General features: G+C 43.2%; 1 protein-coding gene across 1 annotated transcript in view; it reads right to left on the bottom strand.

Moving 5' to 3' along the window:
* LTBP2 (latent transforming growth factor beta binding protein 2) overlaps positions 1-24,603 on the bottom strand; it is a 133,641-nt gene that overhangs the window by 51,096 nt on the left and 57,942 nt on the right. Inside the window, exon 9 of the mRNA XM_081908600.1 lies at positions 8,120-8,194. Within this exon, the coding sequence (XP_081764726.1) occupies positions 8,120-8,194 (75 nt within the window). The remainder of the gene's footprint in view (positions 1-8,119; positions 8,195-24,603) is intronic.

Genomic DNA, 24,603 nt, shown 5'->3' with positions numbered 1-24,603 from the left:
TTCTCAGAAAAACTCTTCACAAAGTTCAAGAGGTCAAGACACAAAGACTTTAGCAACTAATCCACACCTAATGACCCACCTAAGTGGTACTCAGGATATCACTCAAGAAATCACTCAAGATATCCCTCAAGTAATTAAGGAACAAAAGAAGAAAAGGCACACTAGCCTGGGAACTTCCTCTCTGCCCAGAACATTGGAGGCTATACACCACACCCCCTCAACAGTATTTATAGGAACTCAAACACTGAGATCCTGCTCTGTTCCAGCAACAAGAAGCCAAAAGCACCAGCCTGAAGATGACGAGTGAGACCTCGTCGAAACGTCGCCTAGACACCCCAACTTTTACACGGGAAGACACCCGAGGACACCAAAACCTGCATATATATATATATATATATATATATATATATATATATATATATATATATATCTATATTCTGTTTTACAATTTAAAATATTCCCTTCTTCTCTTTCCATGATTCATTTTACATTTCATAAATCCCTGCATATTTTTCAAAAACTATACCATTCAGTATTCCATTATTGCATCCATCAAAACTTGTTGAATTTCTCTTAATCCTGCCAGTGTTTCAGCTGCACACAATTATTTCCCATATAATCCATAAACATTTTCCAGTCTTCTTTAAACGTATGTTCTTGTTCTCTTATTCTATATGTTAAGTCTGCAAGTTGAGCATATTCTGTCAACTTAACTTGCCATTCTTATTTAGTTGGGACCTCACTTGTTTTCCATTTATAGACTAACAAAACACTGGCCTCAGTTTAAATTACTTTTGAGCTCTTAGCTATTTATGCGAATGTCTCATCATACCAAAAATAAGAGGAGAGGCATCTGCAACGATAATGAGTTTTCTGGACTATGTACATTATACCTTCACACTACAATTCCAGTTGAAACATGAATCACTTAAAAGGAACTCTAAAGCAGCTTTGGCTTGAATCTTGATTGTAATGTGAATGCGAACACATCCTAGCCATAATGCTAATCTCTTTGCGGATGCTTCTCCTAGGCCTCCTTTTCTGCATCAACATCAGATAAACATTAACACAAAGCTTGACATATGAAAACACTCTAAGCCACATGTGTGCAAATGTCACAAATGGGTCACGAGTGATCATTCCTTTACGTGAGCAGTTGGGGGCACTATTTGCACATGATCCATTGACGGGATGGCCACACTACAGCATTAGGTAAAATAAACATCTTCCTGTAATAATGGGGAAGATTTGCATGAGAATTTGGAAGCACAGATTGGTGGGGAGGGCTCCAGATCTCAAGGAGCTGTCAGAGAAACAGAATGTGCTAAATTGCTCTGCACCAACCCACCACATGACCTCTGGCAAGTTCTTTCCACTTGCCATGCCAGCAGCACAATTGGGCTTTATGGCCTCTGACCGAAAGGGTCAGGCGGTGTTTCCTAATCATGGCGAAGCTCCCAGAAGTGGCAGATGCCTGTGAAGAACTATGATCAACAACACACCAGGAGGGAAGAGGTAACAGCTTCTTCTGGCCCCATCACTCAGTAGTGTCATCAACAAGGGGCCCAAAGAACTTGCTTACAGCCCAGCTGAGGTACATGGTATGCCCCCAACAGACCAAAGGGAAGAAGAGGCCCTTTCAATTGTGTCAGGCTTTTGAGAAAACCAGGTTTCCAAAGATTTGGAAAAGAGTTCTTTCAATGATGGCCAGAGGGAACAAGAAACACAGAATAGGTAGCTATTAATGGACTAGCCTCTACTGGTCAAGACAATGCAAGTTGCAAGATGGAAAGGATTGTAACCACAGAACAATGGGTAGAATTTGATGTTGTGTTGACCTGGGAGAAGAGTTGGTGGAAGAAGACTGGAAGAAATTTAAAGACTATTTGCAGAAACACTGTAAAATTAATGAATGTTAAAATGATGTTCGATTGAAAATAACTGGCATTAGCAACAAAGTTATTAAGAATATGCAAAAATGAATTGATAATGGTTGGAAATATAGAGTTATAATATGTTAAGATATAGAGTTAAGACAATGAATGAGGGTAAGGATTTGCTGATTTGATTATGTAAATGGGATACAAAAAGGGGAGGTGAGAGGAGGTCAAGGAAACAAGCAAATGAGTTTAAAGTTATAAAAAACGGATTTGTTTTTAATTTTTTCTTATTTTCTTTTTGTCTTTTGTCTTTTGTATGTTGTATTTTTATTTTTATTTTTTTCATGTACTTTTGTACTTATGTCTTTGTAAAACTTTAATAAATATTTCATTAAAAAAGAATTTGATGTGTTAAGGTGACTGTTCCATAAAAGCAAGCACTTTAGCTGGCCAGACACAACAGTCCCCCCTCTCCTCCCCCCATGCACTGTTCTGGGTGAACTCCCCCACCCCTAGGGCTAATTTTTTTTTGGGGGGGGCAATGTTGCTCAAGCAGAATTCCTTGCACAGGGCTTCCACTCATGGGATTTGTTAAGTGAATCCCACCCAACATTGCTGAATGCTTGGTTGAATAGATAGCTGTGCTGTCTGTGCCATTCAAACCTGTGCTACTTAAAATTACATTGAAAACAAAGGCAATTACAGGCAGCCCCCAATTTGTGAGGGTTCCGTTCCAGGTCACTGCGAGCTTCCGTAAAATCGTGTGCAATTGAAACACCTTGTTCCACCCCCGCTCTGCCCCACCCCGCCCCCATTTTTCCCTTTTAGTGATATCTTTTATGACATTTCGGGGTCACTTCTGGGTTCAGTGCCATGCGCATGTGTGCAATCACGCACATTATCGGTCACACCCAAAACAGGAGTTTTCTGTATATGAAATCTTATTCAGTGGATTGTGGAATAGTTATCGCACCATTCTTCTTGCTGAATATTCCATGTCCTTAGCAGTAAAAGGACACACATTTTCCATAAGGATTATCACATGGGATCTGTGAGCATTTTTATCGCCCAACATTTGAAATTTGACTGCTAATACTGTGTGTGTGTAGTGAGGAAAAGATCCATGGCACATGCTCAGAGGAACTCTAATCTTTCTGTTTTACTTCCCATTTTCCAGAATGAGGCACTCCTTACACAAAATAATAATAAAATAATAATAATAATAATAATAATACCTTTATTGTCAATGTACAACATGTACAATGAAATTAACTGAGCCTCCCCCCTCACACAAACAATCAATCACATTGCACTCTGTGTGCTTGTCGCACAACACACATGGCTCAAATTAAGCCCTGTCAGCATGAGAATATGCACATAGTGTAATGTCTCAACTCTACCACTGCTGAAGGGAACTGGCATTTTTTCTCCTTAGTGCATGGTGGATGAGACAATAGCACAATGGCCGAGCAAAAGCAATGCATACTAAAAGCCAAAGATCAATCTCTGGCATCTCCAGGTAGGATTGGGAAAGAATCCTGTCTAAAACCACAGAGTCTTTGTCAATCAGCGTAGACAAAACTGATCCAGATTGACAAATGGCCTGATTTAGTATAAGACCGCTTTATATGGCTCTGTTAGCAAAAGAATGGAAGAAGAAGAAAAACTTGGTTAACCATTCATTTGTTGGCTCTTTTCCAGCTTGGCAACAGAAGCAGAGCCAAAGACCCTGAAAAATTAGCTTTAAGCATCTCGTTTACTCTTCTCCCCCCCCCCCACTTGGGGAGGATCCCAGGCATACTGTGTGGTCTCATTCCAGTGCTCATTGAGCCAAATGGCTCTGAGTGCCTAGGCAAGGCCTTCAGAGCCAGATTCTGGGCAAAATGTGGTCTGCCGGGCACACACTCCACAGTTGCCAGAAGGTGAACCAAGTGCAAACACAGCAAAGAGCTCCTAAAAATAGAAGGCTATATGCAGGGCAGAGGGGAATGGAGGAGGCAGTGTAGCTTTTGAGCGCTGGATTAAAGAAGGCTAAGATCTCCCTCTCCATTAATAATAATAATATAATAATAATAAATTTTATTTATACCCTGCCCTCCCTGGCCAGGGCAGCTAACATCAAAATATAAATACATTAAAACATAAAATTCAGCAATCGGCTGAAATACAGCTTAAAATCGGATTAAAATCACATAAAATCAGATGGCAACCCACAAATTATAACTATAGGGGTTGGGAGCCTTAAATACTCACCAGGCTCAGCTATTTATATGAGCCGGTGAGAAGAGTTAAAGCGGCCTCTTGTATGCAGGGTTCTGTAAGAAGAGAGGGGTCAGACTGGGCCCCGACCAAAGGCCATGCGGAACAGCTCCATCTTGCAGGCCCTGCAGAAAGATGGCGAAGTCCTATAGGGCCCTGGTCTCTTGCAGCAGAGCATTCCACCAGGCTGGGGCCAGGGCCGAAAAGGTCCTTTGGTCGAGGCCAGTCTAACCTCATTGAGGCCAGGGACCTCCAAGATGTTATTGTTTGTGAACTGTAAGGTCCTCTGCTGGGCATACCAGGAGAGGCGGTCCCGCAGGTACAAGGGTCCCAGGTTGTATAGGGCTTTGAAGGTTAGAACCAGCACCTTAAACCTGACCCTGTACTCCACCAGGGGCCAGTGCAGCTGATGTAGCACTGGATGGATGTGGTCCCATGGTGAGGACCCCGTAAGCAGTCTCGCCGCAGCATTCTGCACCCGCTGGAGTTTCTGGGTCAGCTTCATGGGCAGCATAGAGCAAATTACAATAATCAAGCCTGGAGGTGACCATTGCATGTATCACAGTGGCTCGATCAGGGCGAGAAAGGTAAGGAACCAACTGCTTAACACGGCAGAGGTGGGAAAATGCCGCCTTTGCTGTAGCTGTAACCTGCACCTCCATAGAGAGGGAGGTGACGAGGGTTACATCCAGACTCTTGACAGAAGGCACTGGCACTAATTGTGCCCCAGCAAGGGATGGGAGTTTGCCCCCCAACCCCATGTCGTCTCAACCCAACCAGAGGACCTCTGTCTTTGAAGGATTTAGCTTCAGCCAGCTCCCACACAACCATCCAGCCACAGCTTCCAAATATCTGGTCAGTGTATCTGGGGCCGGATCAGGATGGCTGTCCATCAACAGATAAAGTTGGGTGTCATCAGCATATTGATGACAACCCAGCCCAAAACTCCGAACAAGCTGGGCAAGGGGGCGCATAAATATGTTAAAGAGCATCGGGGAGAGAATTGTGTCCTGTGGCACTGCACACACCAAGGGGTGCCGCGATGACAACTCCTCCCCTTGCGCTACCCTCTGTCCCCAGCCTGACAGGAAAGAGTGCAGCCATTGTAAGACTGTGCCCTGAATCCCCATGTCTGCAATGTGGTGGTCCAATAGTTAATGGTCAATCATGTCAAAGGCTGCTGACAGATCTAGAAGAATCAGCAGCCCAGACCCGCCTCGGTCTAGCTGCAAACAGAGATCATCTGTTAGGGCAACTAACAGTCCCATGTCCAGGGTGAAAGCCAGACTGGAATGGATCCAAGGCAGATGTTTCATCCAGAAACCTACCAAGCTGTTCGGCAGTCGCTCTCTCAATTATCTTACCCAGGTACGAAAGGTTCAAAATCGGGCGGTAATTGGATAGATCTGAAGGATCTCATGATGTTTTCTTTAAGAGCAGACGCACTACTGCCTCCTTCAACTCCCCTGGGAATGCCCCCCCCTGTGGAATTCCCAACCCATCAAGCAATGTAGTCCCCATACACCTCTGTTAAGAAAGCCGCATATGGTCAGTTCAAGTATGGAGTTAAACAGCCACTCCTATCCCACATTCATGTTGCATCAATAAGCAGGTTTGGGAGTATGCACTTGCCAACTTATCATGCCACTCATGCACAGAGTGTGACCTATTTGTAAAGTCTCTCTCAGAAAGTGTCAACACCTAAATACATTATACCTGCCCTGCACTATATTTGTGAGGCCTGAAGATCACCGACCAGGAAATCAATCCCACTTTCAATAAAACACAAGTTTAGATATTTATGCTTTTTTTTAAAAAAATACATTAGGGCCCAAGAATCTCTCTGCTGCAATAGCTCAGAGTTTGTCAATGTGGCCTTTGTGGGCACAGGTTCCACAGCAGCAGGGCATATCAAAATGAATGTATGCAGCCCCGGCAATTAGAGAAGGGGTAGTAGTAATGGTAACAGAGTGGAATAGCAAGGACAGGCAATCATGGTTTACAAATCAGCTATGAGCCAGAAAGGTTGAGACCCACAGAATTGTGGTGATTTGCTAATCAGTTCAATATGAGAGGAATTCCATGCTAAAGGAAACATGTCAAGAGAACATCCATCAATGGAATTGCACAAATCCAAGCTAAGACTCTGCATTACGCCATCCAAGTAGAATCTCACAGCTTATTGTAAGGGGGGGAGATCCTAGAGAAAGAACGATGACATTCCTGCCACCACTATGACGAGACACTGGGCTTTATGCTTTGAACAGCATCTGGAATGTGCACTAAGAACAAGTAAAAATTCCCAGAGAGGCCCAGCCCAATGCCAATTTCATCGCAAGATGCATTAGGAAAAATGTAAGAGGTATACAGCCCTCATTTGACCTAAAGCAAAAGGAATTTTGAAAGCCAGGATCCATCTGTGCTATGGCTTCGAAGCAGAACCAACCAGCATTCATCCAATGTGCATCCGGTCACATACATACTTTTGAAAGCATTTGTATGCACATTTACCGCAATGATGTGCATTTTAAACATATTGTTTGGTAGGAGAACTACACCGCAAAATTCAGAGAAGTGTAAATTTTGAAGGTTAGCTGTGTTTCAGTTTGTATATTGGTTTGAGAACTGCAAATTAGGTCATTTTGTATTAAAGTGCAAACAAATTGAATTTCTCCTCCATTACTCTACAGAGCACATTCCAGCTCTTGGAACCATATATAAACCATTGGTGTGGATATAAAATTGTATGACCCATCTCATACACTTATGTAATAAGATGCTCAGAGTACCAGCATTATCTGGTGTCAGCAGCATCTTTTGTGGGGACACTTTCCTCACCCAACTTCTTCCCTACATAGATTCACAAGGCCTGCAAAGTTTTCATTTTTAGGAGATCAGTTACTTAATTTTCTTGTGGGCATTTGGAGAGACATGAATTTTATTCCAGACTTAAGCATAAGTGTTTCATAACTGTTATTTACCCTGCTTATAGTTATTGTTAACTAATTTTATTGCACTAACAAGATGGTATTGTTTTAAATTGTTGCATTAACTGCCCCGAGGCTTTTCAAAGCATGTGGCAGGATGTACATTAAAAAAATAAATTAATAACAGATTTCCCCACACCTGTTCACTTTCACTTTTAAACCTTCCTCTCAACACCTCCTACACAAATAAAACTGCTACAGCTAAGATTGCTTTAGGGTATAAGAAACATAATCCTTTTTCAAAACAACCACCAGAAAACATTTACCTAGAACACACCCTGCAGTTGGGAGGTTATATGAATTATAAACTCATCAAAGGCAAAGATATGTATCAGCCTATATTTCTCTACAGAGTGGAAGATTCTGTATCTGTTGTAGGGCAGAGTTTATCTTATCACAGGACCAAGTAAGGCAAATGTTCGTGCATTGGCACTGCTGATAATTGAATGAAGATGAGATTCAAGGGGTGAAAGAGCAATTAGAATACATAATAATGTGACTAGATGTTTCTGCTCTTTATAAGTAGAGCTGTAGGGTTTTGGGTTGTAATTAAGCAAGTAACCATGGGACAGATCATTTTTGCATATAATGAGTGGAATCCAACACAGCACTAATTCTCTTGTTCCATGCATCCCCTAACTCAGTTCCAGAGATTCCCTCAACCCTCTGGCACAGATCTGGGGGAGGGCATGGGGCTATTAACCAAGGGGCTATGTCCTACCTCTAATGTCATTATGCCTCTGAATACCAGTTACTGTGAATCTCAGGAGGACAGAATGCTATTCTGCTCATGTTCTGCCTAGGGCTTCCCACAGGAATCTGGTTGGCCATTGTGAATACAGGATGCGGGACTAGATGAGCCTAATTCAGCAGACTCTTCTTATGCTCTTAGGATCCTGCAGCACAAGCAGAAACCTTTGTGCTGACATGACACAGTAGTTGAATAACACCACAGTACCTGTGAAAGGGAATGAGAAAAAGTTTCACACTTACCTTGGCAGTGGCTCCGATTCAACCTTTTATATCCCTGTGGGCATTCAACTTGCCCATTTTCAAACACTGGGTGAGCTAGATGGAGAGGAGGAAAGAAAAGAAAGCTTTATCAAGGGTGAAAAATTCAGGGTACAAGGCTATATTCAAGTTGTGTCAAATCTGAAAGGCTACGGGATTTAGCTGGAAGCCCCACTAAACAGCTGATACTCAGGCAATGCTTCTGCCACAAGAGATACACCAGGTGACCTGGCCAGACAGATTGATGGAACAACCAAAACAGGGTAGAGTCATGAGCAAGAAATGGGTGCCATAGGGGAGGAGCATACTATACTCCTTATGATCCTACTGACAGCTCAGGTTTAAACTAGTCCTAGACCTGAGACAAATGATATCCCTCCTATTGACTTCAATGGGAGGGGAAGGAATTTTAAAACAGCTGCATTGATGACCACCATGCCCACATTGCACCGGTAGAGCATAGAGTATGATGTAACTCAGCACCTAATTGCACCATATAATCCCCAGGATATAAACCATACCTAGGGGAACCACAGCTCAGATGACCGGACAATTAGTATGAGTCCCTCCCTTCCTCTGATCTCAGCCCATGTAGTGCTTACTTAAGAGTTCACAAGGAGGAACAGGGAGAAATAGCATTTTGCATGAAGAGGGAGAACTTTGCACAAAACGTCTCTTCTCCAGAACACACCCAGCAACTTGAGAACTTTGCTAAAACTTATCTTCCTAGAACTCTAAGCTCTGCCTAGAGACTTCAAACACAAACACCCAACGTGAGAGCACAATTGCTGTGATTGCCTTCCATGTCTTCCTTGGTTTGCAGTATGTGAATACTGTGTTCTGTCTGGTCTGAACCGCAATGCTCTAACACTGTTTTCCCCAACAGTGTGGAACAGATTCTCCCCCACACAAAGAAGGCACTCATTCATTCCCAAATGCTGGTAAGCCCTCTGTTGGCAAAGACCAGGTATTCTATTCCAGCAACTGGAACCGATGGCCAAACACTCATGAGCATGTTTATCTTGCAGGATGAAAGCTCTGATATATGCAGTGGAACAAGGGAATCAGCCACACTTCCGCTTGCCCTGCTGCTCCCCCACCCCTGGGAAAACCCACTGTTTACCGCTGAATCAGAGCAAATGTCAATATTGTTTTCTCTGAATTGAGGTTTGCTCTGATTTAGCACTAAAGACTGGTTTTGGGGGGGAAGTGGTTGGACAAAGGCAAAACCGCTCAGACTTGTGCATTCTAGGCACAGGACAAGCAGAAGTGTGGGCAAGTCCAAGGTTTGCCACAAACACAGGGCAGAATTCAACTAAGTAAGTTTTGCTAGCAGGAGCCTGTGCAAGTGATCCTGCTGGGGCATGGATCCTATTGAGGCATGGAGAGACTGCACCTGTGACAACATTTGTGACAAGTGAAGTCATTTGTGGTAAGTGACAAAATTCCATGGCTCCTGCTTAAACAACCTGAGAATTGCTCTTTTGCAATGGAAAAAAGTGTTCAAATAATTAAGTTTTTTTTAAAAAAAAATGAGGTAAAATAATCCTTATTCTTTGAGGATTAAGCAGTCCCCTGCTGTTACCACCCAAGCATAGGAGCACCCATGACGTAATAATTGGTTACGTCTTCCTGTCGTGTGTTCACTGCCATATTTGGAGACTTGTCTCTCCTTCACAGTTTACCTCAACAAACACCAATGTAGCCAGGCTGTGAAACAGCTCTTAATAAAAATAAATTGTAGAAGTTTGAACATCAGGTACAACTTCCAGAGGCTCCAACTATTGAATTGAATTAGGCAAAAGTAATAGCACGGCTTTCACAGAGGTTAGAAATAATAGGATCTTAGTGAGGGGATTAGTTAAGTGGCAACAAACAACCTCTTAAGGTAGCTATTATTGATACCCACATCAACTCTGAATTATCTGTTAAGAACAGTGACAGAAATTGCTCTCACTCACCTGAAAGTAATTTTGTGGCTGAGATTAGAGGACCTAAATGTTTGCTCCACTGAGAATGATTGTGCCTAAATAACGAATATTAATATTTCAGAACACTTTACTTTGCCCCTTAGATGACCAGAGTACATTTGCTCCGTGGACCCTAATACAGATTTCACTGCGATTGTTTCTATTTCTGAATTTAATAATGTAACAAAACTGAGAGGATTGACATTACTAGTCTAGAGGATATGAGGCAGCTGGCTCTTTTAAATATGTTCTCTGCTTAAAGGGCTGTAAAACATTTTTCTAAAAATGAACCATATCTTAATTAAAGCAGTGATGGTTGATATTTCAGCGTTAGTACATCTGTACTTTTAACAGTTGTATAGATGAGGGAATGTTGGCAGGTACAGCTTGCCAGGTTGCTGTGCTGAAGGGATTGGAAAAGCTTCACCTGCCAGAATTCCCTCATCTGTGCAACATTTAAAGGTACTGGATCCCTAAAGTTGAAAGATTGGTTTTCAGTTTCCCATACATATTTTTGGGAAGAGCTGAAATGGAAGAGCATGAGGAGGATCGGCAACAATGTGTTGCAGCGTAGAGTGCTCCTGTTCAGTGCTCTCATCAGTCAGCAGTGGTGATTGGTGACCATTGGGACTGGTGGGACAAAAGGCAGGGAGACCCACAAGAGGTGGAGTCAATGTCAACGAGAGGCAGAGCTATTCCCTGAATGATCGTAAGTAGGACAGGATGCAGGTGGAGGCTGGCTGAGGATAGGCTGTGCCCTCAACCAGACTTCCTTTTGTGCTGCGTTTCTAGGCACAGGCACAGTTTCTGAGCATTTCTCCCACCCCACCGGTACTTTCCCCATGAAAACCCGCTCTTTACTGCTAAATCGGAGCAAATAGAATCCACGGAAAACCTGAAGCGTTGTTCCAATTCAGTGTTACAGAGCAGGTTTTCCTGGGGAAAGTGCTGGGGCAAAAGAAAAGAGATATGGACGCGGGTGGCACTGTGGGTTAAGCCACAGAGCCTAGGACTTGCCAATCAGAAGGTCGGAGGTTCGAATCCCTGCGACGGGGTGAGCTCCCGTTGCTCAGTCCCTGCTCCTACCAACCTAGCAGTACAAAAGCACGTCAAAGTGCAAGTAGATAAATAGGTACCGCTCCGGCAGGAAGGTAGACGGCGTTTGCGGGCGCTGCTCTGGTTCTCCAGAAGCGACTTAGTCATGCTGGCCACATGACCCGGAAGCTGTTCGCTGGCTCCCTCGGCCAATAAAGCTAGATGAGTGCCGCAACCCCAGAGTCGGCCACAACTGGACCTAATGGTCAGGGGTCCCTTTACCTTTAACTTTATGGAGCTTTAATGATCAGACCTGTGTCTAGAAAGTGTTGCATTGTCTAGAGCAGACTGAGCACTCTGGAGGAGGCAGCCACTGAATCTGCAATGCACATTGTGCACACATCGTGCACACGTCATGCACGATGGGCCCCCTCAACACTGAGGGAGCCGGCTGCCTTCCAACAAATATTGAGGGGGACAGGGTGTCTTGGCGCACCTGGCCAAAGGTAAGAGTGGATGAGCCCTGAGGTTGGTGGAGCACTGATCCATTTGCCCTAATTGACCAGGTCCCATTGTCAGTCAACTATTTAAACAGCAAGCCTGCTAGCAGCCTCAGACCCAGTGCTGCTCAGGAATTCTAAGAAACCTCGGAAAAGTCAGTGGAGTTTTGAAATCAGTGGTTAAAATCGGCTCAGTTTTGAAAGGTTCAGTCTGGCATCTTGATTCAAAATGGCATCTAACTGTATCCAGACAGATGGAAACCAGCTACTAGATCTCAAGAGCCATCATTTTAAAAAAAATGGTTCTGAACTATTAAGAGGTGTCCAAATGCGTAGTGAAAAGACCACTTTCCAAAACATATAGCAGAAGATGTTGGTTTGATGCTAGTTTAACAAGCATGGCTGCTCCCAGAGAATGTTGGAGACTGTAATTTGATGAGGGGAGATTACCTCTTTTAAACTCTCTCACATTCCCACTAACAGAGTAAATGGCTATTGAAAACAATTTAATTCTGTGGTATACATAAGGTTTGTCCTGGGACCAGAATTTGGGACTTCAGAGAATGTTATGTACTGAATTGAATAGGATCCAAACTGCAGCAGTCTGATTGGTCCTAGAACAATAGGATCCAAAAGGCAGCAGTCTGATTGGTCCTAGAACAATAGGATTCAGAATGCAGCAGTCTGATTGGTCTTAGAACAATGCAGCAGTATGATTGGTTGGCAGGAACCACCCAATCATGCTCCAGATAGAAGTGAATCCACAACCTGATTGGCTTACAGTAGAATTCCAGAATTAGCCAATCATGTGCAGCCCATTGTGTAAATAATGTATATAAAGCAGATACTTGAGGGGACTCTCATTCATTCCTCCTCACCACTATGAGCTGAATAAAGAGCATGAAATCACTTTGCGACTCTGAGTATATTTCAGAGAATGAGCTGGACTTTCTGACCAAGATTTCTAAGATATGTTGTAGCCCTTCTAAAAGCTTAGCCTTGTTCACAGATTCTGTAGAACGTGTTACCAACACAGGGGGGGGGGGGGAGGCCTCCTCAATTATCGTTGTGAAAGAAAATGGTATGGGGAAAGGATCACAGAGAAACTCCAGTATTGCCGGTTCCTCAGTGGCTTAGTAATACTTTATCTTGCCCCACTGCTTTCCCCAAGAGAAAACGACTCTTTAGTGTTCCATCGGAGCAAACAGCAATTCAGGTTTTCTTCAGGTTGACATTTAGCACTAAAGAGCGGGTTTTCCCTGGGAAAGGAAAGGAGCAACAGGGAAACTGCTCAGACCTGTACTTCGAAAGCACAAGGGAAGCAGAAAGCCATTTGGAACTGTGCTTTCTAGACATGTGACAAGCGGAAGTGTTGATGACCCCATGATGAGTTTCCAAGCATTCCAATACTTTGGAACACTTTGCCTTCTAGTCAGGAAGGTACATCTAACGATCTGAAACGCTTTCATAACTCATAAATCATATGCCTTTTTAAAATGTGGGGGTTTTTAGGAGGGGGTTATTGGGTTGCTGTTTTTATTCTGATTTTGTGGTTTTATATTCTGATTTTGTTCTGTCAACTGCCCAGAGACCTTTGGGTATAGGGTGGTATATAAGTTTAATAAATAAATAATAAATAAAATTCAGTTTCCAGCTCTTCCACAAACTTCTGGTGATATCTCAGGCAATTCCATTAGCTTCCCCCACACTTGCCATTCTTGAGTATTGAATGGGAATTTTGTCATTTCCCCATTTTAGGGTGGTTTTTTTTACAGGGTTTAAGATGCTTGTACATGGTTGTCATGGGATCTCTGAAGGGAAAATGTATGATTCTCAATCCTTTTCCTCTATAGCAACACTTTAAGTGTCACAGCAATAAGTAGACAAGAGGATATGTGACACCATCATGAGAGGCATAATTTTCAGGGGGGGTGGGGTGGTTATGACAAGTTCCCAATCTTTCTTATACTTCCTGGCTCACTGCTGGTCAAACTCTGAACCTTCAACAATTTGACTCTGAGGACTGTGAATGTGGACTTTTCATATGGTTTTAAATCCTTATTAAATATTCTTTTAAAGTTGTAAAGATTTTTATTGTAAAGTAAAGAAATATTATTTGAATTTCTCCCAATTTCCCATGGCAAATGGTTTTAATATTAATTCAAAAGCTCTGGGGTTATGAGTGATTTTAGAAAAGAATTATTACTTTTCCCATGATAAACATGGATTAGGCCTCCAGTATTCTAAAAAAATATATGTCTCTGGGTGCTGTATGGCTGGATAATATGCAAAAGGACAAAGGATATAATATCCATGAGGCTGGATGGCTCAACTGGAAGAGCATGACACTCTTAATCCCAGGATTAAAGTTTCAAGCCCCATGCTGAGTGAAAAAATCCTGGAATGCATGTGGTTGGACAAGATGACCCTCGTGGCTTCCTCCAAGTCTACAAATCTATGATTCTATGACTCTGATTTGCAGGAGCATGTCCCTTGCTTCCTACACACAGGCACTTAACTGCAGTGGGGAAAATGGCACCTGACTTAATTGAATGACCAAAAATACCCCGTTCAAGTGCAAAATTAAGACACAGGGATAGGGCAATTTGCAGTATTATCCTATGCAGATTTGCAAGGCAGGGGTGGGGAGTTAGACACTCACAATTCTGTAAATCAGTAATGAGGAATCTTCAGCCTTCCAGATACAGTGGTACCTTGGGTTACAGACGCTTCAGGTTACATACGCTTCAGGTTACAGACTCCGCTAACCCAGAAATAGTACCTTGGGTTAAGAACTTTGCTTCAGTATGAGAACAGAAATCGAGCAACACAACAGCAGCGGGAGGCCCCATTAGCTAAAGTGGTGCTTCAGGTTAAGAACAGTTTCAGGTTAAGAACGGACCTCCAGAATGAATTAAGTTCTTAACCCGAGGTACCATTGTATTATTGGACTCCCAACTCCCATCTGCCCCACTCAGTGTGGCCAACAGGCATAAGAGCAGTAGTCCTGCAACATTTGAATGGCCATTGGTTTCCCATCCCTACTCTAAAGGACAGCAGGCAGCCTGAAGTTTACAAAAATCTATGCACACACAGTAATATTTACTTTCAAGAAGAGAGGTGCAAATCCCAACATCAACACCACCACTCCAGACCAATGCCACACGTGAAAGTAGGATTTTACTTCTCCTCACATCCCCCCCCCCCACAGTGAATTTCAGATTATTATTACTGTTTGATGCTTACTTTCAGATGTTGCCATTACATGAGGCAGGGATAGTGAGCTTTCAGCTCTCCAGATGTTGCTGGACTACAGTTCCCAGCGTCCCTGACCACTGATCACACTGACTGAGGCTGATGGGAGTTGGAGTCCAAAAAAAGATACAGAGGGCCATCTCTGACCTAAGAAATCATGTTCAAGCAGTACCATTTTTAATCTTAGTCAAACAAGTTTCTCTTTTAAAGTAGACAGCTTGACATCTTCTCCTTCTGTTTGGAGAACTGACATGCAAAGAGCTGGCCATGTGCAGGTTATTCGTGGCTGTGATATGTTGTTGTTGTTGTTGTTTAGTCATTTAGTCATGTCCGATTCTTCGTGACCCCACGGACCAGAGCACGCCAGGCACACCTGTCTTCCACTGCCTCCCGCAGTTTGGTCAAACTCATGCTGGTAGCTTCGAGAACACTGTCCGACCATCTCGTCCTCTGTCGTCCCCTTCTCCTTGTGCCCTCCATCTTTCCCAACATCAGTGTCTTTTCCAGGGAGTCATCTCTTCTCATGAGGTGGCCAAAGTACTGGAGCCTCAGCTTCAGGATCTGTCCTTGCAGTGAGCACTCAGGGCTGATTTCCTTCAGAATGGATAGGTTTGATCTTCTTGCAGTCCATGGGACTCTCAAGAGCCTCTCCAGCACCATAATTCAAAAGCATCAATTCTTCGGCGATCAGCCTTCTTTATAGTCCAGCTTTCACTTCCATACATCACTACTGGGAAAACCATAGCTTTTACTATACGGACCTTTGTTGGCAAGGTGATGTCTCTACTTTTTAAGATGCTGTCTAGGTTTGTCATTGCTGCCATGATATGTAAGGACTTGTAATTTGGAAGAGTAACATACAGTGCCCGTTTGTCTTACAAATAAGAATATCACTTTTATTGTTGAGTATAAAACCATTCATTGCCATGAAAACTGACAGGTCACATTAAACAGGAGGTTTAGTTCTGGGGCAGACTCAGGATACTGGAACATCCCAAATTTAAGCATAAATGTGCATTTGGCAACCCCCCCTTCAATCTTACTTTTAATTGAATCGCACAGTTAGATATTTTAAAAAAACCAAACCAAGTAATTACAAATCCTAGTGATTCCTGCTCTCAGTGATTAGTACAATAGACTTAAAACTGGACTGCAATATACATTAATAAAGGGTGCCCTCTCTACCCTTACCAACAGTATTATTTTGAATCATGGTTTGCCACTCAAGCTGTTTGGACAAAATAGGCAATTACCGCATTTTTCGCTCTATAAGACGCACCAGACCATAAGACGCACCTAGTTTCTGGAGGAGGAAAACAAGGAAAAAAATATTCCGAATCCCAGAAGCCAGAACAGCAAGAGGGATCGCTGCTTTCGCTGCGCAGCGATCCCTCTTGCTGTTCTGGCTTCTGGGATAGCTGCGCAGCCTGCATTCACTCCATAAGATGCACACACATTTCCCTTTACTTTTTAGGAGGGAAAAAGTCAGTCTTATAGAGCAAAAAATATGGTAACTGTTCAAAGTACCCAGAATGTGAGCCACATCCACCTGCCAAGGTGTGAAAATGGAAATAAGTTTTGCCTGCTCTGGGTGTGCAAACAGCCTGGTGAGCTATTTGGGGAGCATTTGGACTGATGAGATTGTGAATCTAGTTCTTGCTATGTGCTTATTGGTATTGTCTCCTAATACCTGCTTACTCTGTGCAAGTAATTATGATAAAGCTATCCTAAGTGCCCAATGCTATCTTTTCCAAAGCAAATTGGCCCTGTAAAAGCGGCTGTGAACTTTCCAGGATCGGTGCTAGATTGAGACACTTTCACAAATTAAGCAAAAAATTAAATATGCCCCTAGAGGCTAGAGGAAGGGAAATTATGCCTATTCTGGTATAGGCTGACCTTTTCACATTGCCTCGTGCTGAAGCCAGCTCTGTCCACTCCCAGGAGAATCAGGAACATTAACCAGCAAGCTAAACTGCAGTGTTTTGTTTTTTTAAATAATCACTTCCACTAAATGATAATTTATATTGAATGTGGGGTCAAATCCCAGACCAGAAAAAGGCAAATTCCTCCTCACCACATTGTTCATGACAATATGCAGCTGAAGGAGTATGGGCTCTACGGTTGTATATACACACAATACATTTAGAGCACGTTTGAAAGGCAATACCCCCCCCCCAAAAAAATATTGGGAACTGGGGTTTGTTAAGCGTGCTTGGAATTGTAGCTATGCGAAGGATAAGCAACAGTTTTCAGGATTTTAGAGGAAGTGTGTGAGGGCTTTAAATATACAGGAGAGTGCATAGGCAGCCTAAGACTTGCCCAAGTCCTGCAGGAAGAGTCCATCAGCTTAAATGGTTCTTTTCAAAAGTCCACACTGCCAGTTTCCAACTACTGTTAATGTCAGGTGTTGCCAAAACTGTGCAGTAACGGCACCTGTGACTGCCTTTCCAAAGCACTCTGCTTATGTGGGATTTTTTTTTCTTCGTTCTGGTGGCACGTGATAAGGGAAATGAAAGTGGAAGGAATGACACAGGCTCCTGATTAGGTGCTGGAGTAACAGCCCAGGGCTCATTTACTACCTTCCCCCTGCTTTTTTACAAGGTTCTCACAGTCTTGGCTACACATGGTTTCCTGACTCACTGTAGTCAATTTTAAATAGTTGCTTAAAATAGGTCTATGGGTTTTTTATTTTTTAAAAAAAATAGCTGGCAACATGCACAATTAAACCTCTCAAAACCTTTTTTTTATAGGCGAGTATAAGTAAGCCAATAAATTCCAGAAAAACTCCAGCACCGTGTTTTTCAAGTGAACTGAAGTGATTTATTTATTTTTAAAGGAAATGTAGGACAGATGCAGGAGTAAAGGTGGGATTATTAATGCACAGCACAATCATGCTTGCTTATTCAGTGAGAAGCAAGTCTCACTGCGTAGTTTTGATCTCTACATCCAGAAAATAATATTTGAGTGCAGGGAGGGGAGGGGATGGAAAGTGAAAATCTGGACAGAAAGGTTGTTGGACTTTTTTAGTTTTGCCCAAAATTACTGAGCAAATAATTTTCTCTCTCTCTTTTTGCAGACCCTCCAAGTGTCCCCATTTTCCAGGGACAGGGACAGTCCCAGATTTACAGAAGTCATCCCAGTTTCTGATTTCATCTCATAATGTCCCACTTTTCATTGTGGTTGTTGTTGTTTAGTCGTGTCCGACTCTTCATGACCCCATGGACCAGAGCACGCCAGTCACTCCTGTCTTCCACTGCCTCCTGCAGTTTGGTCAAACTGATGTTGGTAGCTTCGAGAACACTGTCCAACCATCTTGTCCTAGGTCGTCCCCTTCTCCTTGTGCCTTCCATCTTTCCCAACATCAGGGTCTTTTCCATGGAGTCTTCTCTTCTCCTGAGGCGGCCAAAGTATTGGAGCCTCACCTTCACGATCTGTCCTTCCAGTGAGCACTCAGGGCTGATTTCCTTGAGAATGGATAGGTTTGATCTTCTTGCAGTCCACGGGACTCTCAAGAGCCTCTCCAGCACCATAATTCAAAAGCATCAATTCTTCGGTGATCAGCCTTCTTTATGGTCCAGCTCTCACTTCCATACATCACTACTGGGAAAACCATGGCTTTAACTATATGGACCTTTGTCGGCAAGGTGATGCCTCTGCTTTTTAAGATGCTGTCTAGGTTTGTCATTGCTTTTCTCTGAAGAAGCAGGCATCTTTTAATTTCATGTCTGCTGTCACCATCTGCAGTGATCATGGAGCCCAAGAAAGTAAAATCTCTCGCTGCCTCCATTTCTTCCCCTTCTATTTGCCAGGAGGTGATGAGACCAGTGGCCATGATCTTTGTTTTTTTGATGTTGAGCTTCAGACCATATTTTAACGCTCTCCTCTCTCACCCTCATTAAGAGGGATGCCCCTATTTTCACTGGAGAAATGTTGGAGGGTATGCAAGCATGCTAAAAATCATGCTCACAGTATGAGATGGTGCCAGTGTAATATACACCGCAGTGTGCTTGCCACCCCATGCTTTGAATTGGTTTTGCTTCTAGTAAAAAAAAAAAAACTCCGAGGTGCTAGACAGTGCTAGAGACGCCTGATTCTCCTACTCCCATCCAGAAGTGCCACAAACCACTGCTGCTTGCACGATTTGTGACACTGATCTATACCACAAATTAGACACCTATAATCTAGACCACCATTCAAACACCATTCAAGCATCTCCTTCCATACGTATGAAGTCACCATTTAGTCAACGGTGGTCCAAAAAGAGTGAAGTCATTAAAACCAAAAGCCAGGTTTGAAGGAGAATTGCAGCTGACCTTCTCATTCCCTTCATTCCAAATAGACTGATCCTGCTGCTCTGGATTCCTGGACTTGGATGTGATATAAGGAAGGAGAACAAAGTCACTTCAAGCAAACAGGTCAGATGTTCTGACTAAGCACAGCCAGTGACTGCATCTGTAGAGGCAGCCAGAAAGGATTAGGACTTCTCAACTGTGTGTGTGTGTTTATAATTCTCTCCAGAAAGAGGAAATGTGGCTTAGACTAACAGGCATCTGAGAGATCCTTCCTTGGGGGAAAGTGGGATATCAGCCCTGCCTGAAGACTTGGCTGAAGGTTAAAATGATGTAACCTGTAAGTCTTACTGTACTGCCAGATCTGCAAACAGTAGGCTTTGTTTCAACCACCAGCACTCTGCAGGTGGCTAAAGCCAGGGCCTCCACCTACTGCCGGGACAGGAACCTATTTCCCTAGTGTCCATTCAGTGCCATGTCAGTCTCTGTTATGTCTACAAGCAAACAACGATCCCAAGCTGAGAGAAGGGGAAAGATTTGTCATTTTATTGGGAGATTAGATGCAATTAGAAGCCTAGAAACACGGGAGAAAGTACACCATTCAGAGTCTTAAACTTGAGACTCCTGTGGTCATAGCAACGCATCGCATGAGCTCCACAAAGGCATTCATACAAGATGAACAAAAATGAAGAAAAGATAATTCACTGGATAGGTAGTCCATTGTGCTGTGGAAAAGATTTCATTTCCATATATTTCATATGCTGCATCAGCAGATAAACAAAAGAGCAACACCATTGCTTACAAACACAAATGGAGGTTTGGCAGGCGCCTTCATTATACATCTATAGGCACCAGGTGAAAACGTTCCTCTTCACCCAGGCCTTTGGCTGATTGACATCAGATGCCCTTTTAAATGTGTTGTGGGAGGGGGGAATTATTGGTTTGTTTTTGTCCTTATTTTTATTATGTATTATTGTAAATTTACAGTATGTTGTGAACTGCCCTGAGATCCATGGATGAAGGGCAGTATACAAATTTAATACATAATACATTTATAAGCAATAAACAAATAAACTCACCTCCTACAGTCTGGTATTAATTTGTACCCTGAAAAGACTTCCTGTGGCTTTTTCTTTCTGATAGCAATTCTCCACCCCTTTTGTTGCTTTGAGTTGTTGTGGTTATGGTTATTATTATGATTATTACTACAACAACTACTACTATTATTTCAAAAAGAACAAAACTGGCATCTTGATTATTTCAGATAACTAATGTATCATCCAGTCATAATGTACTTTCCCCTTCTTATTCTCTGCCTTGTAGCAGTAACTGCACTAAAGGTTCTGCATCTAAACCAGGGACCCATTGTGTAACTCATGCATGGAGAAACCTGACAGAGAAATGGCAAAAAATGTGCAGGCAGGAACAGTATCTCAACTTATAAACAGTGTCGCAGGTCTATGCTACCACCAGGCTTCTCAGTTCTAAGTCAGTGTTCCAAACGTTGGACCACTTGACTTTCTAAGTTGGACAAAATAATATATTTTGACTGCAGAAGCTTGAATCCTAAGACAACTTAGAGAAGTTCACAGAAAAAGTTTCCAATGCTCTCCTTTACCTGACCTGCCCCCCAAACCAACCTGTGCTCCACAAAAAGCCTCTCCACAGGGTCAAGGGGATAGGTAGGGTTTGGGAAGATAAGAGGGAAAGGAAGACTATCCCAAAGCTAGACAAAACTTGGGGGATTCCCACCTCCTCAAGAAACTCCTGTGTCCCACTGCATTGTTCAGGAGGGACTCCTGACTTTCCATGGGGGCTTTTTCAGGAGGGTATGGAGAGGAGAAATTGTGGACAGGAAACCTTCCACCTGTGAACTTCCTAAAATTAACTTACTTTAGGACACAAGCCAGAGTAATGAATATTCACGTGTGAGTACATGGCAGGCTATGGACTAATATACAGTTGGATTTTTAATTTTTTTTGCAGTACCTTCGGTTCAAGAAAAAGCTTTGGCCAGGGGCAGGTAATCACAGTTTCTGTATAAACTCTAAATTGGGCGTAAGAATCCTGCCCTAGCCAACTTCTAAGGTATTTAAAATGTGGCACGTGTACATGCCACTCCTCAGGAGCCCTCAGGGTGCCAAGCTCTCAATTAGAGGAACTTGTTTGCAGATAATGCTTGGAACTGGCCGCACACTTTGATGCGCTCAATTCTAGGCTACATGTCTGCTCCAGTGCTCCAAGCATGCCTTACATCAGTGCAGGCAGCTGCATATGAAAGAGGGCGGCCTGGGGGCTAACAGAAGCCAGAATGGAGTCACTGCTATGAATGATTAGCTACAAAACGCCAAGCTGACTTGCTGAGCTGCATGTCGAAGTAGCTGCGTAGAAATCGGCTTTAACAGTCACAGTTAATCTCTGCAGGGGGCCCAGCATGGCTGCTTGGGGGGCTGTGAGCCACTGCTGACAGGAAGGTGATGGAACCATGCCAGAAAACAGTGAACTGCCTATATGACAAACAGGAGCGACGGCAGGTTCCAACAAGAAGAAAAGATATCATTACTTGGAGAATAAGCACATGGAGTAGATGATGTTAAGGAACTAAGCTGCTAGAGGAGACTGTGCAACAGTGAGGAGGAAAGCGGCGGATAAGAAAGCCGTTCATGATTCGTAGGAACAAAGGAAGGGGCTAGTGTAAAATGCTGACTTCTGAGATAGATGGTATTCAACATTCAGCCTAGTGTAATTTAATCTAGGTTAACATGAGTGTCTCTGAAGAAGTGTAACTGTGAACAAAGCAGGCCAAGCAACAGAACATGGCATTTTGGGTAGCTGCTGGGTCCCAGCACCACAACAGGACCTCCCAGTGCACTGACACTGGCCCTGAGCCATGACACCTGCCTTGCCAGGTGGTTGGGCCAGCAAGTTGTCATTTGAACTGCACACAATATTGCTGGTGTCACTCCAGGGCCATGTGACAAAGCCAATGAGAGCCACCAGTGTGTGTAGGGGGGGATAAAATTTCCCATTTAATTTCCCACAATGCCCCAGGGCGATGCTACATCAGGGGCACTGGAAGAAAACAAAATGGTAGTGCTGCTCCCTACCATGTCCCACCAAATGCAGGGAACATTTGCCTAGGACTCCCTCAAACTTAGGTCCAGTCCTGGACCACATACATTTCCTGTGGTGTTTTATTTGGCTGTGACTCCCATTAGCACATTGCAGTCATACCTCGGGTTACAGACACTTCAGGTTGCGCTTTTTCAGGTTAAGCACGCACCTAAACCCGGAAGTACCGGAACAGGTTACTGTTATATACTGAAGTTCTCACCCTGGGCCAGCAGGGGGATACTGTAGATAGTTTTCACTCAGGTCCACATATGCTAATAAGGGATTGAAAGTGACGTTCAGTGATTGGATAGTTACAGAAAATGGTTACTGTTGCGTTCTAGTGGAGCTCTATATAAGCAGGCTGGCTGAACCCTTCAGTTCAGTTCTGTTTTGGCCTGTGAATAAACAAGAGCTGTTTGAAGAATTGCTGTGTCGTCTGATATGTTCACCCACAACTTCCAGGTTTTGGCGGTCGCACATGTGCAGAAGTGCTAAATCGTGTTTTGCGCATGCGCAGAAGCGCTGAATTGGAACCCGCGCGTGCACAGACGCACCGCTGCGGGTTGCAAATGCTGCGGGTTGCGAACGTGCATCCCACACGGATCACATTCGCAACCCGAGCGTCCACTGTACTCCCATTACAATGTAAAGGGAGTGGGTAAGGCAGCCTTCTTGCTGAGGAATATACATCCTTGCTTTGCATGCCTTTTTCTTAAGTGAGGTTGTGTTTGTCTTCTTTAACATACTGGGTTGCAATGATAATCTAGCACTATAAAGCAGGAACACAAGAAGAGACTATTGGATCAGGCCAATGGTCCATCTGGTCCAGCATTCTGTTGTCTCAGTGGCCAACCAGACGCCTGGGGGAAATCCGGAAGCAGGACCTGAGTGTAAGAACACTTTCGCCTACTGTGGTTTCCAGCAATTGGTATTCAGAAGCACGGCTGCCTCCATCTGCAGAGTCAGAGCATCGCCATCATGGATGGTAGCCACTGAGTTTGTCTAATTTTCTTTTAAAGTCATCCAAGCTGGTGGCAGCCACTGCCTCCTCCTGCAGCTCATGAAGAGACAGGAAACAAGGACAACATGTGCAGAATAACAACACAACAATTAAAAAGACCGGTCACTGAAACATCTTAGCTGCTGGAGCAGGAATATTAAATTACTGAGAAAGAAGAGAGATATGAGTTATGAGATTTAAATGTAATAGTGAAAGTAAGAAATGTATATTAAGTGAAAAGATTGGGAAATTTTCAGATGTGATTGATGGAAGTCAAAAAATTGCATAAGATATAAAAGTATGTTTAATAATTATTGAAAATGATATATATAAAGTGGAATATTAAATTACTAACATTAAAACATAAGAAGCCATGAGAGCATTGAAAGAGGAACTATAATCAGAAGAGCAGCATTAAAATTGCTTCCTGAAAGTGCCAAGATTGCTTTGAGTCTATTTGCTTCAACCAGGGGTTGGAATTAAGTAAAGCGTCCAGAAAAAGAAAAAGAAAAAAAAGTCGAAAATACCCACTTCTGGGTTTCCTGCTCATTGTAGTATGTGAGTGCAAGTATTTGCTCTGCAAATTCAGTTTGCTTGCTGTGAGAGGAGTGAGTTTGGAGGGAGAGTCACCTGGGCAGTTAGTTAGCCATCCAGCTGAACACCTAAGTGGAGACCGCTGAGCCCAAGCAAGCTGCATTCCTTCTTAATAAGCTGCAGCTTTAAATTCACAGCAGGCCTAAAATGGCTTGGATGCCCAGGGGCTTCAAACAGGGTAAACTGCATGGAAGTCTGAAGAAAGAGAGGCTTGGAATGGATGTCCTTTTACTCTTTCTCGACAATATGATTCTATCATGGGATATAGATTTCTGATCATACAAATTCAAGGGCACTTTAAAAAATAAAGCCTCCAACAGCTTTGGTGTCTGGGATAGATTTCCATTCAAGCAATTCCACTGAATCTATTTAAGCAATTAAAATTGCTTGGTTACCCTCCTATGCACTGCAGAACAATTAGCAGAGCACTTCCAGCTGCACTTTGCTAGAAAAGAGACGTGAGCTAACAGAAAGTTGAAACAAAAAGTATGCATTCAACAAAGACAATGCACTGGCCCTTTTCAAGTAAGTAGAGTCTCTATTCTAAATCTTTGGGGACCGCTCCAGAGAGAGAGAGATGAGTAACTCATGCTGAAATTCCACAGGATGAAAAGACTCACAGAAATGCACACTTAATGAAAAGCACTACATAAATTCCATTTCCATAGAATCAACTCCCTTTTTCCATTTAAAAATTGCCCCACAGCAC

The sequence above is a fragment of the Podarcis melisellensis genome (genome assembly GCF_964234715.1).
Source record: "Podarcis melisellensis genome assembly, chromosome: 1".
NCBI classification, from domain to species: domain Eukaryota; kingdom Metazoa; phylum Chordata; class Lepidosauria; order Squamata; family Lacertidae; genus Podarcis; species Podarcis melisellensis.
This window is presented reverse-complemented; position numbering and strand designations above follow the sequence as displayed.